Source organism: Panthera uncia, assembly GCF_023721935.1.
Source record: "Panthera uncia isolate 11264 chromosome A1 unlocalized genomic scaffold, Puncia_PCG_1.0 HiC_scaffold_16, whole genome shotgun sequence".
Taxonomy (NCBI): domain Eukaryota; kingdom Metazoa; phylum Chordata; class Mammalia; order Carnivora; family Felidae; genus Panthera; species Panthera uncia.
The window spans coordinates 23,231,471-23,247,336 of NW_026057576.1; the positions used below are offsets into that span (position 1 = coordinate 23,231,471).

A 15,866-nucleotide genomic window follows, 5' to 3' on the forward strand; every position below is an offset into this window, starting at 1 on the left:
TCAAGTGTCTCTCTGTACATGTTTTGAGCTACAATTTTGTCAGGTACCTGATGGCATTTTCCAACCTAAGAGCAATGGTCAGGGCACTAAAAAGGACTATGTAATACCTGACAGAACAAAGGAATAATTGTACATATATATAGTGTGATGTTATAAATATGGTCCATATCACAGTGGCCCAAAGGCCACAACCAATCGTTGTAATAGCAATGATACTCTGAGATCTGACGACAACACCAATTTCCCAAACTACAGTAAGGTTTCATGCAGCTCGTCACAAAAAGCAGGCAATATCTGGGGGCACCTGGGTGGCTTAGTGTGTTAAGCATCTGGCTTCAGCTCAGGTCATAATCTCCAGGTTCGTGGGTTCGAGCCCCATGTTGGGCTCTGTGCTGACAGCTCGGAGCCTGGAGCCTGCTTCGGATTCCGTGTCTCTGTCTCTTTCTTCCCCTCCCCCCACTCATGCTCTCTCTCTCTCTCTCTCTCTCTCTCTCTCAAAAATAAATAAACATTAAAACATTTTTTTAAAAAAGCAGACAATATCTGTGACAATACCTCATTTATTTACAGTGCATCTTATGTGCAACATTAAGCTTCGGTTTATTTCCCTGTTTTAGGTTGAAGAATATAGGAATTTAGGCTGCATCAAATATATGAAAGTGTTGAATGGCTGTAGTACTTAAAAGGAAATGTGTTCCGTGCAATTTTCAGAGTAAGGCTTCAATTCAGTAATCAAAATAAGTTGTCTCTGGGGAGCTAGTTTCTCACAGTAGCTGATGAAGTTTATTCAGATAATCTAGGACTCCGTCACAAATGAAATACAGAGCCTCGGTGACTTTCGTATGTCTCCATTTTAGTGTTCCTATTTAGTAAAAAGCTTTCCAAATCACAGGGATCATGAACCTCCACAGAACACATTTCAGGGAGTCGTGGGCTGTTCCTCAATTTTTGAAGCCGTGACTTTCAGGATAGTGTTTGTTTCCATTTGGACGCGTGCACAAATCATTTAGAAACCAGTGCAAAACAAGTGTGCATTTCATCCAGTAAACAGATATTCATTCAGCCGCCAGTTTTTTTGCATGTTTATCTTGAGAAAAACACGTTTTAAACTTCTTAGAGACAAACGCTAAATGTACTCAGACAATGGCAACAGCCAAAGGAGTGAGATGTGCTTTGCAAATGCCACAGGGAGACAGAAGTGGGGAGCCAGATAAACCCTAGTAAGCGGTGAGATGACAACATAATTGCCAAACAAAGTGAAAAGAGAAAGCTACACTGGAGGAGGAGTCAGAATCCTTTTCCTTCTACAAATTTCTTGGAGGTGTTCTCAGGTAATGAGGCGGCCATGTGAGACCAGATAAAAAGGCCGAGGGAAGATTCATGCACTCAATACTGTCAAATATAAAATCCTTTCTGTGGTCCTTCCTTCCACCCTCCTCCTCTCTTGAAAGCTTAGCAAAATTCCAAAGATACGCATCTAGTTAAAAGGGACAGAATAAACCCTTGGCCTCCTTGAATGATTTTAGCCTCCTACTTATATTAAGTGAGAACAAAAGGATAATGAGGTTCTTTGTGTGATGTTTTATTAATGAACTTAATTATCCTTAAAAAACAGATAAAGGATAAAGCAGAGTCTGTTTCAACTTCATAGAAAATAAGCTGAGGGTGAGTAATTTCTGAAACAATGGGACATTTCAGGGGACTTATGAGTTTTAATAAAGCTAAGGGAGTTGAATTAAATACAACTTATAAAGTAATGTGTTGAGTATTTCCTCCCCCAAGGAACCACAGTAAACTATTCATGTGGCTTCATGAGAGTAATTTTCTTTTATTGAAATTGGCCTTCTTTTTCTCCCTACAAACTCCTTTCGAAATGTTTCGTATTAGAAAGACTTTAAGGTATCCTAAGTTTTTAATACATTGCTTTATAAAGCATGTTGTAGGAAGTAAAATGCAATATCTTAGCTACACGTTAATCCTCAAACACCTGAAGAGAACAGGCAAAAGGCGCTTTCTTGGAGTCACACAGAGTACAAAGGAGAACTCCTTAAATGGGGTAACTGACCTATTAATTACATCTTCAAAGAGTAGAATTATATTTCAAAACTCAGTAACCACAAAATCTCAATAGATTTCCTCAAAAGGGGAGACTGATGATACATCCAATCCCTCCACCAGCTGTCCCTTCTAGCTCCCCTGCTCAAGAAACCCCACTTAATGGTATATTAGTGAAAGGTTTCGGGGAATCTAACTATAAATGAGATAAATGTGCTAACTGAGCTATTTATAACCACGTTAGGAAGCTCTCGTGTGGCTTCTTGGCTTACAAGTAACCAAACTTTTATCCAACCGTCTGAAAAAAACACAATCCTTAAGACTTTCAGGAAAACAAATATTGCTATAAAAACTCTGGCTATTCAAAATCGAACTTCCTGTGGGTACACTGCTAAAATGCAATGCACATTTGACTCCTTAACATCTATCCATGCAAATAATTTTTTTCCCAAATTATTCTGTCAATTAGAAACAAACATATTTATAAAAATGCCTCATGGGTACTTGCAGACCACTCTTAGTCATTTCATAATATTTATGAAGCATTCGAGAATATTCTAGGGGCACCCAGGTGGCTCTGTCAGTTAAGTGTCTGACTCTTGATTTCGGCTCAGGTCATGATCTTGCGGTTCATGGGATTGAGCCCTATGTCGGGCTCCCAGCTGACAGGGTAGAGCCTGCATAGGATTCTGGATCTCCCTCGCCGTCTGCCCCTCCCTGGCTCATGTGCACACACATGTATGTGTGTTCTCTCTCCCTCCCTCAATATAAAGAAATCAACTTTAAGAAAAAAACGAATATTCTAGATAATGCCAGGAGTGTGGTGGGAGGGGAAGGAGATAGGGACTCTACCCTTGAGACATTTACAAAATATTAAAGATGCAGAAAAAACTAACAGTGGCTCATATTTCTATAACACTTGGATTTCAAATTGCTTTCACAAACATAATCACACCTTCTCACATAGATGCATTAATGCCCTTTACCACAGAGGAGTTCAGGAATGCAGGCAAATCCAGCTAGAAGCACAGAAGGAAAAATATCTAATCACGAACTTTACCTCTGTGGCAGATAAACGCTTGTCTCCATTATCACTTCCAACGCCCGAATCAGAATCCTTCTTGCTGGGATAGATGCCATCAGTATGGAATCCATTTAGAAAAAAATGAAATCGCAAAGTTCACAACAAGATACATCAATTTATATTCAAGTAATGACTCTGCTATACAAATTTTATTACTACCATAAGGCAACGAATCAGCCCAATATTAATAAGACAAGGGCCTCATGAAAATCAGATACTCTAAGCAGAGTAGAAGATAAACTCTTTGCATTCAGGGTTTCATAAATTCATACTCTAACCAAGGGGCCTGTTCTTTGAAACAGTTAACAATGTTCTCATTTTAGTGATGCCAGTGTACGAAAAGCAAAAACTACCTAATTGCTTTTACCTTTTACGTTAAAAGAGGCTTTTAACTTTTCTACAGTTACTTTCAATAATTCTGTAAGCCTTTTACCCAGTGACTAAATAAATTTGATGTTTATAAAAGTAAAATAATGAATACATATTTTAAGCATTAAATAAAGCAATCATTAGGGTAGCCTGAGATTTTAAGCCACCATGTTTACTCTTTTAGTAAAAAGTTAAGGAAAGGTCTCTGCAATGAAGACCTCTCAAAACAACCTGTGTTTCTATACATGAGTTCAGCGTGGGAATTTTGTTCTCTGAAAATTCAAGGCCCAATTTATGCCATAAAAAAAGGCCAAGGGCATGTGAAAGGATTCCAACACATTGGTTCCAAACAGGAAATGGCAAAAACTATGCACACCGCATTTTTAAAAAGACAATTACAACACAAAACCTGTAGTGTTTCTTAACAATGTTCTGGTGGCATATTAAAAATTAATAATTAAAAAAAGCATACCTGAGCCTTTATGGGTGTTTTAACTGATAAGTAAAAAATACCCATATTTATATTATGGATTGCATGTATAAAGATACATATATATATACGTTATACCATACACAAACGATCCTCAAGAAAGACCGATTATTGATTAGATTAGGGAAGGTAAGATTTGCAAGATGCCGAAAGGTTACCCACACCATAAATCTGTGCTGGTTAAGAGAGACCAAGGGATTTTTTGGACTTACCCACCCAACCGGTGCACTCTGGCCTAAACAAATCCTAAACAGGGGCTTTCAGCCATTGCAGTCACACCCACCTGTCCTCCACGTGCTGGTGTAAATGTGGCCTCTCCATCGTGTGGAGATAGAGGGAGTCGGTTGTCTTCATCTGACATGCTTGTATGCTCAGATACTTGAATATGTGCACTTTGCCCTTTGTGCAAATCTATGGAGAAATTAGTAACACAAATTTTTAGCGTTTTTTAACGGCAAAACAAAATGTAAACCCTAGACATTTGACTGTGTATTTTCATTTAAAATAACACTTTAACAATACGCACCCAATTTGGCCTCTCCAAAACATACGAGAATTTAGGCAACCATTTCTTCCAGATTCTACTTTGAATAGAAAACCATTCTAACAGAAGTGTGTTTAAGTCTAAATAGTGTAAAAAAATACAGAAGTCAGGTAACCGACATGGTTTAACATCCCACTTCTGGAAGCACTTTGTTCCCACATGGTTTAACAGCTGAATTCGAAACTTATCTCTGAAAAACCGACAATCATATTTGAAAATGTCTGAATTCCATTTCGCAGCTCACAGTAATGTAAGGCATGTATTCCTCCTTGAGTCTCAGCCATACGCTCCATGGAGGAGTTTCCAACGACTGTATAAATGCTGCCATAATCACACCTATAATTCTGGGACTGCAGCGATCAGAACAGTGAGCTAAATGCTAGTAAACGGACTCTATGTAGCAGAAGACAACGTACTGTAGTCGGATTCAACCAAGGTTTCATCTTTCAGAGACTGTGATCAAGTCTAAAACAGTGTGAATTCAGCAGACGATCAGAGGTCCGGCTCTGCCCAGAGTTGCCGCCCCCGCGCCCCCCTCCCCACACCACTGACAGCATTTCTCCCTGAAACAGCTTTGCTGCGGGCCCTCACCTGTGCTGGAGGAGACTGCAAAGGGTTGTTCTCAAGTAGTAATACCTGCAGCCGTTTCATCTCTCTAAAACAAATGGGAATCACGAGCACTTTATTGCAGGAAAAGTCAAACTTTACCAAGGGAAGTTCTACTAGTTCTAAAGAACAGGGGAGGGAAAAAAAAAAAAGAAAGAAAAAGAACAATTTCAGAAAGCAACAAGATTAAACGGCTTAACATTCAAAACTTAGTTTTCTGCTTACAAGGAAAACTATTTAGCATAATCAAAGCAAGTGATGCATCAGGAATATGAAGTATGTGTATCACATATTTTACTAAAGGGGAGGGAAAATCTTTCACTGGGAGCCCAATAATTTTAAATTGTTGTTAGTTCTGACAGAAGCCGGACACACTTGACTTTTACAATATCTATTGTTCAGAAAGCCCTCTCTTCCAGCAAAACGATCACGTAAGCCACACCACATCGGTCATGTTTATATTTTAACTTCAGCTGCTAGCATACGAACAATGTGCTAATTACAAAATATTCTTATCCAGTGAATGTATCTGGGCTGGCATAACCTCAGAACTAGTTACAAGAAATACGTTCATGGTTTTTTTACTTCCACTTTAAAATCTAAATTTTATCGAATTCGGAATTTTGCAATGGACCCTGTAATCCTGATTTGATGAGGCTCCATTCTGCTGCTTTTTAAAAGTCTTCTGTAGCTCTACAAACAAGACAGAACATTATATTTAGCTTAAAATCCCCACCCAGTGGCACAGTAAACACTCAGTAATTTCAAGCATTCCAACCGAAGTTGGCAGCTGCAAGGAACGAAGTCAAATATATTCCGCAGAGCAAAGAGGCTGAGCCACGCCAGAGAAGTAGAGTGACACGGGGCAAACCACTAAGGTCTCTCTGTGTGGGACACTCCAGCGGGTTCCGGTCCGCAGGGGCCTCGCCACGTTTGTTATGGGACCTGGTAAGGGGTGAAATACGGTGCTTTGGAAGACACAGGGAGTTCCAAAATGGAGGATGAGCGGGCCTTAGACGAAGTGACCTGCAGTGAGCACTGAACACAATTCCTCTTCTCCTCCCAGTAAGCCCTAGGGTTTTCACTTTACTCAGCTATGCCACTTCAAGCTCCACAAACAAAGATGCTCTTAGCAACCGGTTATCTCCTCTCCTATTCACTGCAATCTGGGCGTGTAAGGGACTTTCCTTGTTTCATGCCTTAGTGAACGTGAATTACTCCGCAAGGAGTCACGAGGCTAGTGACTAGAACAGAGGGACTAGTGCTAGAACAGAGGGAGCAGAGCACCCCACGTGGCAGGTCCCCAGCTCGGCTCCTGACAGGCGGCCGTGCAAGAGAAACTCAGGAAGTGTAGTTTGCAAACTGCCCCGAATAATTCGCTGCCCAAACCCAGTCCGCACCCCCTACCCTCAAGAGCAGGGTAAGTGATTTGCCTCACCCCCTACTAGTCCTGGAGGTTGCCTTGAAGGCTCTGTGAGCAAGGGAAGGTGGAGGAGAAAGGGAGGAGGGGAACGTGGAAAACAGCATTGAATCAAGAAAGTCAAAGGAAAAGGGAAAGTAAGATCTCTTTCGCTTCATAGTTTAGTTCTAAAACCCGGGTAAGAATTAGAGAGATTTATATACAAAAGGAATATCCCCTTGCTGTACCCGTAGTGATATCAATCCATCTCTAAGACAGTTAATTTTACTCACTAAACTTAGGTTGACAAATTAGTAGCAAAATGTAACTGGACTCTGTTTCTTCAACTCTTTGCCACTGGAAATGAAGACTTTTAAGTAAGACTGAGGGCTAAGATCCTGGAAGTCATAGCAGGAGAGGGAGGAGAGGCAACTTAAATAAATAAGGTAAAGTAAGAATGGCTTTTACAACGACTATTCCCTTTAATTGTAGTTTGGGACACAATTACCATCTTAGTTTAGGAAAACGAGAGCCTGGCAGTTTCACAACAAGAAAATGGCAGGGAGAAAGTGCTAACACCAGCCCAGACATGGTCAAAAGAAGAAACAGGGCAGAAAAAGGGGGTAAGAAAAAAAAAATCCCAGGGAACCCTTTGTTGCAAAGAAGGTCAATGAGTGACTCCTTTAATCTTACCTCTGTCCATTCGTGTCCTAGAAAAAACAAAGTATGGTCTCCTGGTTGTAGTATTTGTAGTAAAACCACCACAAAATTGATTGGGTAATTAAGGCTACAGACTAGTTTTCCCTCCTCAGATTGAAAGCATATGGGGAGGGGTACTCAAAGAGGAAAAACAAGTAAATATGGAAAGTCCTTAAATTCACTGCCTGCAAGCACCATCAATGCTCTTTTGTTAATGGAGTTCTCCCCAGTGAAGCAAAAAAGAAATTTGATATTCAGGAAGTTACTTAAAAAAAAAAAAGTTTCCAGTAAACTAAAGCCTAAAGCCTTAGCTTTGAGTAGATTTTAAAATATTAAACCTGAGAAAACATAATTATGAAAAGGATAGAAATTTGTAACTGATCTTTTCCAGGGAAAGGAATGCTTTCAAGGTAGGAGCATATGGGGGGGGGGGGGGCACCTGGGGGGCTCAGTGTGTGAAGTGTCCAACCTCAGTGTGTGAAGTGTCCAACTTCGGCCCAGGTCATGATCTCATGGTTTGTGGGTTCAAGCCCCACATCAGATTCTGTGCTGACAGCTCAGAGCCTGGAGCCTGCTTCGAATTCTGTGTCTCCCTCCCTTTGCCCTTCCCCCACTCACATTCTGTCTCTTGCTCTCGAAAATAAAATTAAAAAAAAAAAAAGACATAAAAAAAAAAGGTAGGAGCACAGGAAGTGGGGAGAACAAGTTGTGTGGACACACTTTTCACATGCTTCGAAACTACAATAGGCAACCATTCCATGGCTCCATTACATTTTTCTTTTGAAAATGAGAGTTTGGGGATTTGTAATGATTTGTCAATGATTAGCATGAGAGCTTAAATGTAAAGAAAAGTTTCCGTTAATGCTATGAAAGGTTAAATGCTTACAAATGTGTTGTTAGTAAGAGTTTCTCCCCTTGGTACTTGCTCAAACCAAGAAAAACAATGTCATCCAATCAAAATGCATTGGACAATGACAGAATGAAAAAACAATGTTTTTATACCAAGTCATCTCAAATAATGAAGTAATACATCTTTGTGCTGAGATGGTTTCTAACTTTGTTTCTTTAAAATTTTTTTTAATTTTTATTTACTTTTTTTTTGAGAGAGAGAGAGAGAGAGAGAGCGCGCGTACACTCGGACACGCACAAGTGGGGTAGGGGCAGAGAGAGGGAGACGCAGAATCCCAAGCAGGCTTCAGACGCTGAGCTATCAGTACAGAGCCTGAGGCAGGGCTCGAACTCACGAACTATGACATCATGACCTGAGCCGAAGTCTGATGCTTAACTGACTGAGCCACCCAGGCGCCCCATAACATTCCTTCTTTAAAAATGCACAAGCAAGGTGACGGTGGCAGGCAGGCACTCAAATGTCCCATCCATAAAAGCACAGTGCATTTTATAAAGTTCTTTCCCTTCCATGAGCTTCACTGGTTTGCCTTCAAGCCAAAGATCGAAATGCAGAAAAAAATCAGGTAGCTCTCAACTTGCTGCAATAGTGTCAGATTAACCAAGTGTTTTAGCTTTTCTTTCCAAATATATGCTTTTGCTTTGAGGTATATTTAAAAAAGATTTTTTTAATGTTTATTTATTTTTGAGACAGAGAGAGAGAGAGATAGAGCGTGAGCGGGGGAGGGACGGAGAGAGGGAGACACAGATTCCTAAGCAGGCTCCAGGCTCCCAGCTGTCAGCACAGAGCTCGACGCGGGGCTCGAACCCACGAACCATGAAATCACGACCTGAGCTGAAGTTGGACGCTTAACCAATTGAGACACCCAGGGGCCCCTGATGTGTATTTTTAAATATATGTTTGAAACTGGGTATGCCCAGGGGCCTTAAATGGAACTGATGGAAATGAATGCGATCTTTGAAAACCAGAGCATGTTTTTGGGAAAGCATTCAGTGTTCCTTCCACTGCTCCTCAACTCCTTCTGATTCAAGTCTGAACAAGAAGCCCAAAATATGAAATTCAGATCTACCACCATCTACAGAGCTGCTTGTCAAAGTTCTTAATGGTGCACCATTTCTGAACAACTGTATCTTTTTATTTGAACTCAAAGACAACATGTCAGAGGGACATCCTGGACAGGCCCACAGCCGCAGGGAAGGGTTCGCCTGAGTCTGGCTCCCGAGTAGGGACGTCTGAGCAGGCAACCAGTCTCGGTGCTGACACTCTGGAAGATCCCTGCTTCTGGCCTGTGAGAAATTCACTAAAACTGCCAGTGACATTAGTCCGACTACCATTTCATCAGGGGCAGTGCCCTCACCTGAAGCATAGATTCCATACCAGATAGCCAAAGCCAGAAATCCTAATAGCTGGGTCTACAAGACCAAGTATATGACCTAAAGTGTTGGCTCATTGTTCCAGAACATCACACATCCATACCAAAAACAACTCCTGTTATGAATTTTGTGTCCTCAAATTTCCTGTGTTGGAGTCCTAACCCCCAGTACCTCAGAATGTGACTGATTTTGGAGGTAAGGACTTTCAAGGGGTAATAGAGTTAAAATGAGGTCATTTGAGTGGGCCACAACCCAACATGACTGGTATCCTTATACAAAGAGGAGATTCGGGACACTCAGGTGGCTCACTAGGTTAGGTATCTGACTTTGGCTCAGGTCACGATCTCACAGTTCATGAGTCCGAGCTCAGCGTCAGGCTCTGTCCTGACAGCTCAGGGCCTAGAACCTGCTTCAGATTCTGCGTCTCCCTCTCTCTCTGTCCCTCCCCTGCTCGTGCTCTGTCTCTCTCTGTCTCTCAAAAATAAACGTTTAAAAAAAATTTAAGAAGAGGAGATTAGGACAGAGACACAGAGGAAGGATGATGTGAACACATGGGGAGAAGACAGCCATCTGCAAGCCAAGGAGAGAGCTCTCAGGAGACACCTTGATCTCGGACTTCCAGCCTGCAGATCTGTGAGAAAGTACATTTCTGTTGTGTAAACCACTCAGTCTGTGGTACTTTGTTATGTGAGCCTGAGCAAACTAACACACACACACAGTCTCATACAGGGGAATGATAGTGTTGCTGTACCCCTTGACTAAAATGAAAAGTTGGATATTAACTTTTCTGTCATCTGCATGTGAAATTCACAGAATTCATATTAATATAATAAGTAATATTATTAGGCATACACAAACATGACTAGACAAACTGCCTTCTTCACAAAAGTAAACCAAAAAATAATAATAATGAACATCTCCTATTTTATTCTTTTTACCTTGTGGTAAGACTTTAAGGTAATTTCTTCTGACATTCAGTTCCCGTAGAGCTTTCAACTGACCTATCTGCTGGGGCAGGGCTGTGATCTCGTTGCAGCTGACGTCCTGCATCAAAAGCAAAGGCAGAAATGATAAGCATCTTTTTCCAGGAAATCAAGCATCCCATGTGAAATCTCCTTCAGGAATTTATTTATTTATTTTAGTAGCCTTCACGCCCAGCACACAGCCCAACTCGGGACTTGAGCTCACGACCCTGAGATCAAGACCTGAGCTGAGATCAAGAGTCGGATGCTTAACCGACCGAGACACCCAGATGCCTCCTTAAGGAAATTAATTATGAGGGCAACTACTCGGGTACATTTTTATCCTGGTCTGTAGGTCAGGCTTAGCACAGAGAAGGAAAGGAAAGTGCAGCATTTTGAACACTAAGGACAAAAAGAGAAAAGGAAGGATATTCGGAGCATTCAGGAGCTCCTTTGCCGGCCTCGCACCTGCTGCGTTCATGTGCTTCAGTCTCATTTAATTCTCACCACGAACCCCTGAGGCAGTATTAGCAGCTTAATATTTACAGTCAGAAAAATGAGGCTCAGGGAGGTTAAGTCAGGCGTCCAAGGCAGTTACCACTCGGAACAAATGCCCGCCCACTGTGAAGCCACCATCCCACAGTACCTCGAAATAGAAGGTCACACATCCTACTTACCAAACACTCACATCTGACAGTGAAAAACTGTGACTATGAATGCATCTTTTGGATGCGTTATTTATTTAAAATGGATTTGCGACTGGAAGGCTGGAAAGTCTGTGGACCTGAACACCTTTCGGTACATTTTCCAAGACTGTGGGGCATGCGGATGATGTCTTTTTTGCACTGAAAGACTAATATCCTATCAACAGTTGACTGGAACCGCCTCTTGACGAGTGCAGAATGAAAACTATGAGATTTATAATCTTATTCTCCCCTAATCCCACTCTTCCACTTTCTCTGGAAGCTCTGCTCGGCTCTCCATCCTCCACCCCAGCTACTCTATTGTCCAGACCAACACTCCATCTCACTGGGCACTATAATGGTCTCCTTGATCTGCCCCTCAGATCCACCTGTCACAGAGCTGCCGGAGCATGCGCATTTCACTGCATCATTTACCAGCTTAGACATCTGCAACAGCAATGTCTCAGAAACCCATGGGGTAAAGTCCCCAACTCCACAGCAAGGCCCAGCAGCTACGGTTCAGATGGATTTCTCCAGCGCCACCTCTCTGAAAGCCCTTGCTTGCATCCGCAGGCCACGGGATTACCGACTGCAGCCGCCAGTGTGTGCCAAGGGTTTCTCAGTCCCAAACCTCTTCCAGCTCTTCCCTTGCCTGGTGTGCCCCTCCCCAATATAGTCCTCTTGTCCCACCTGCATCCTTCAAGATTTAATTCAAGGCTCTCTCTTCTCTGAAACCTTTGTGGAGGTTTCCCTCACTGTCCCCCTCTGAATGAATACCCACAGAGAATGCCCTTTTTCCTTGGTGGTCCTGGGGATAATCTATTACCGTATTCAAGTGTGCACACATTTGCTTTCTGTTAGAAGCCGGTGAACTAGATGGGAGGCTCTCATTCACTCCATCCTTCTGATGCCAAGCAGAGTGCCGGGACTAAAGTAAGGGATCAGGAAGTGCTGGATGAAATTTCTGAAGCCCATTTATGTTGACACTCCACATGCCGTGGCTCTCCCTGCCTCATGGCTGGAACCCCAGGATGCTCCCACAAACACACCAATCCCTGGCAGGTCCCTCCTGGAAAGGCACAACCACAGATATACTTGGGCTAGGAACGATCCCAGTGGGGTCAAGTCTTTAGATACCCCACATCGCTTCTCAACCTGCAAAAACTTCCCCTTTCACTCCCCCTTTTAGAAGGCAGCAAAGCCTCGTTGCAGAAATCGGTTTCACATTCACTCAGATGAGAATTCACCATTAACCAGTCCCCTCAAACCCCAGAGCTCCCGTAAGAACAGGACTATGCAGAACACAGGGCATCACTGCCCTCTAATCTCTTCTCATCTAAAATCCTCTGGTGACCTGGTAATCTGCCAAAGTCACGAGGCTGCTAAACGAGTATCACTTGCTGAAGAGGAATAAAATCACTCCTGATAAAAGGGAATGAAGCAGGCCTCTGCAGAGGCTGAGTGCACAATGCAATGAGCCCGCGGGACTTTTCAGCTGTCTGGCTGAGGGGAGGTGGCATGACAGGCTAACACGAGGTGTTCAAAGGCGTCACCCCCAGGCTGGCTGTTGATGCATCACTCCTGGCCCAGAAAGTCACATAAAATTCCTTGAGAAACATCCTTAGTGTTTAAAAACAAAACAAAACAAATAACCCACAAAGCACATCTGCAGAGAAATACAAGTCTAAGGAAATAATTATAGAATTAGAAAGTCCAGGGAGTTGTCCAGTCACTTTTAGCCCCTCACTGCATCAGCAAATAATTCTGCCTTTCTGCATGCACTTCCATGTACGAGAGGTAAAAAGTAAAATGCTACCTTTTCCCAATTCCTATGGTATCTGATCAGTCACAAGTACCAACAACCAAACCCATTCAATGAAATCTTTATCTTTCTTTGCCTCAACCGAGTCACAAATAGGCAAGTATCCTTCCATTCCATTCTCTTTAAGATTTTTTAAAAACGTTTATTCACTTGGGTGCATGGGTGGCTTAGTCGGTTAAGTGTCCAACTTCAGCTCAGGTCATGACATTCTCACCGATCACAAGTTGGAGCCCCACGTCGGGCTCTGTGCTGACAGCTCAGAGCCTGGAGCCTGCTTTGGATTCCCTGTCTCCCTCTCTCTCTGCCCCTCCTCCACTCACACTCTGTGTGTGTGTCTCTCTCTCAAAAATAAACATTGAAAAAATTAAAAAATTTTTAAATGTTTATTCATTTTTGAGAGAGACAGAGCGTGAGCACAGATAGAGAGACAGATAGGCGCCCCTCCATTCTCTTTTAAAAGAGCCTTCACACAAATAGTGTATAGGTATATATACTATATACTAATAGTATATATTTCTAGAAATATATGAGATTAAATCATGCTATTGGACTCACAGCCAGGCATAGTCACACTGGTGATAGGAGTGGAGGGTCCTTAGGGAAGAAATAGTGGGAATTTTCCTTCTCTGGAGAGAAGTTATGTTATTGACATCTACAGTAGGTCTTTGTAAGTCTGTGTATGACTGCACAAGAAAAATCCTTTTACAATTTACAGGAATCACAGATTTTTGATATAAAACTGAAAATTTTCAGAAGCTTCAAGGACAGAATTCTTTAAAAACATTCTTTCAAGAAAAAAGGAGGGGAGAGAGGGAAGCAAAAGATAACATATTTTTAGGCAGATTATTCACAGCATAAAATCTCATAAAATCTCATTCAGTCTTATCCCATTGGGGTGTACTATAAAACACGCTTTGCATTTTGTCGATTACCCTCTGGTTAGCCAGAAAGGCTATGCTATTTCCCTAAATATAAGGTAATTTTTTTTTCTAACATATATTTCTAACATAATGGCTTTATCAAGGAAAATCACCTCCCCTCAGCTATATTTATATGTTTATTTAACCAGCAGGGAAAGCAGTTACCCAATTTACACTTAAAAAAAAAAAAAAAAACAAAACATAATGATAAAGAGTTTTTTCCTTTTGACTTACAGGACAGTACATCTGTAGACAATTAGAAACACCAAGTCCAATTGTCCATTCACATTTTGAAGGGTGTATAGTGAAGGTCAAAATGTTTCTTTTCTTTTTTTTTTTTAATTTTTTTTTTAACGTTTATTTATTTTTGAGACAGAGAGAGACAGAGCATGAACGGGGGAGGGTCAGAGAGAGGGAGACACAGAATCCGAAACAGGTTCCAGGCTGTCAGCACAGAGCCCGATGCAGGGCTCGAACTCATGGACCGCGAGATCGTGACCTGAGCCGAAGTCGGCCGCTCAACCGACTGAGCCACCCAGGCGCCCCAAGGTCAAAATGTTTCAATAGTACTCTTTGGTTGGTTATTTCCTATCCTGCCAAAATAATGAGGGGGAAATGCGCAGGTGGATCTAGCAAGGAAGCAAGATAAAGACTTTACACCATAGGCGCACCTGGGTGGCTCAGTCGGTTAAGCACCTGACTCTAGCTCAGGTCATGATCTCATGGTTCATGAGTTCGAGCCACGTGTCCTGTCGGGCTCTGTGCTGACAGCTCAGGGCCTGGAGCCGGTGTCGGACTCTCTGTCTCCCTCTCCCTCCTCCCCTCCACTCATGCTCTGTGTCTCTCTCTCTCTCTCTCTCTCTCAAAAATAAACATTGAAAAAATTTTGAAAAAGACTTTACACTATTGTATAATCCATATTACAGAATTAAGCAAAAGTCTACTGCCTCCCAGTTACTGAACCTTGCTGAATTTTAAAGAGGCGATGAATTTCGTCACAAAAACAAAACCTCCCGTGTCTTAATTAGCTGGGGAACGAGGAGGAGGAAAAAGATGAGAGAAGATAATACTCTAAATGTTTTGGGATATTTCAGGTTAGAACATGAAAAACGTCATCCTAGAACAGGCTGGTTCTCTAAAATATGTCTGTCCACATTTAGCCTAAGGTCTGGTTTTTCAAGTCTTGAGTTAATTTTAAAAAGATAATATTTAGGGGCACCTGGGTGGCTCCGTCAGTTGAGCGGTCGACCTCGGCTCAGGTCATGATCTCGCAGTCCGCGAGTTTGAGCCCCGCATTGGGCTCTGTGCTGACAGCTCAGAGCCTGGAGCCTGTTTCAGATTCTGTGTCTCCCTCTCTCTGACCCTCCCCCGTTCATGCTCTGTCTCTCTCTGTCTCAAAAATGAATAAACGTTAAAGAAAAAAAAAAAAAGATAACATTTAGGAAAATGAATTTAATAAGTAAAGAACACTAATGCCTCACACTTCTTCTGCATTTAGTTGTGAATTTACCAAGCTGTGAATTCCAGATTCAGTGGCTTCTTAGAATGGTCAAATGAATCCCTTCTGAATTGTCTATTAGCCCTTAAACTATGTCTTAGAAAATAATTATTGCACGCTTCAGTGGATCAAATTGTCATATGTTTACTGTTATAATACTGCAAATGTACAAGCAGGCCAAAAAGAAATCATCATAAACATGTCATAAATATTTACAAATTCTTTTCTTTGTTATATAGAAATGAATCTAATTATTATATAATAACATACATACTCACACTTAAGTTAAAGGGCCAGCCAGTCCAATTTAGTCATTTAGAGTAAAAAAAAAAAAAAAAAAACTGGACAATTTTAACTATGACCTAAAATATACTTTTTTTCCACTGGTTTAATCAACATGTTTTTAAGTAAAAAACGTTAGAGTCATTTTATGCCAGCCCTTCCAGGCAATAATG

The 15,866-nt window shown here is 41.7% G+C and overlaps 1 protein-coding gene across 4 annotated transcripts in view; it reads right to left on the minus strand.

Moving 5' to 3' along the window:
• LRCH1 (leucine rich repeats and calponin homology domain containing 1) overlaps positions 1–15,866 on the minus strand; it is a 202,073-nt gene that overhangs the window by 51,384 nt on the left and 134,823 nt on the right. For all 4 annotated transcript variants that reach the window (XM_049646939.1, XM_049646938.1, XM_049646940.1 and 1 more), the window contains exons 4-7: positions 10,465–10,570; positions 5,134–5,270; positions 4,282–4,409; positions 3,116–3,179 (exon numbers count right to left, since the gene is read on the minus strand). In XM_049646939.1, coding sequence (XP_049502896.1) covers positions 3,116–3,179; positions 4,282–4,409; positions 5,134–5,270; positions 10,465–10,570 — 435 coding nt within the window. The remainder of the gene's footprint in view (positions 1–3,115; positions 3,180–4,281; positions 4,410–5,133; positions 5,271–10,464; positions 10,571–15,866) is intronic.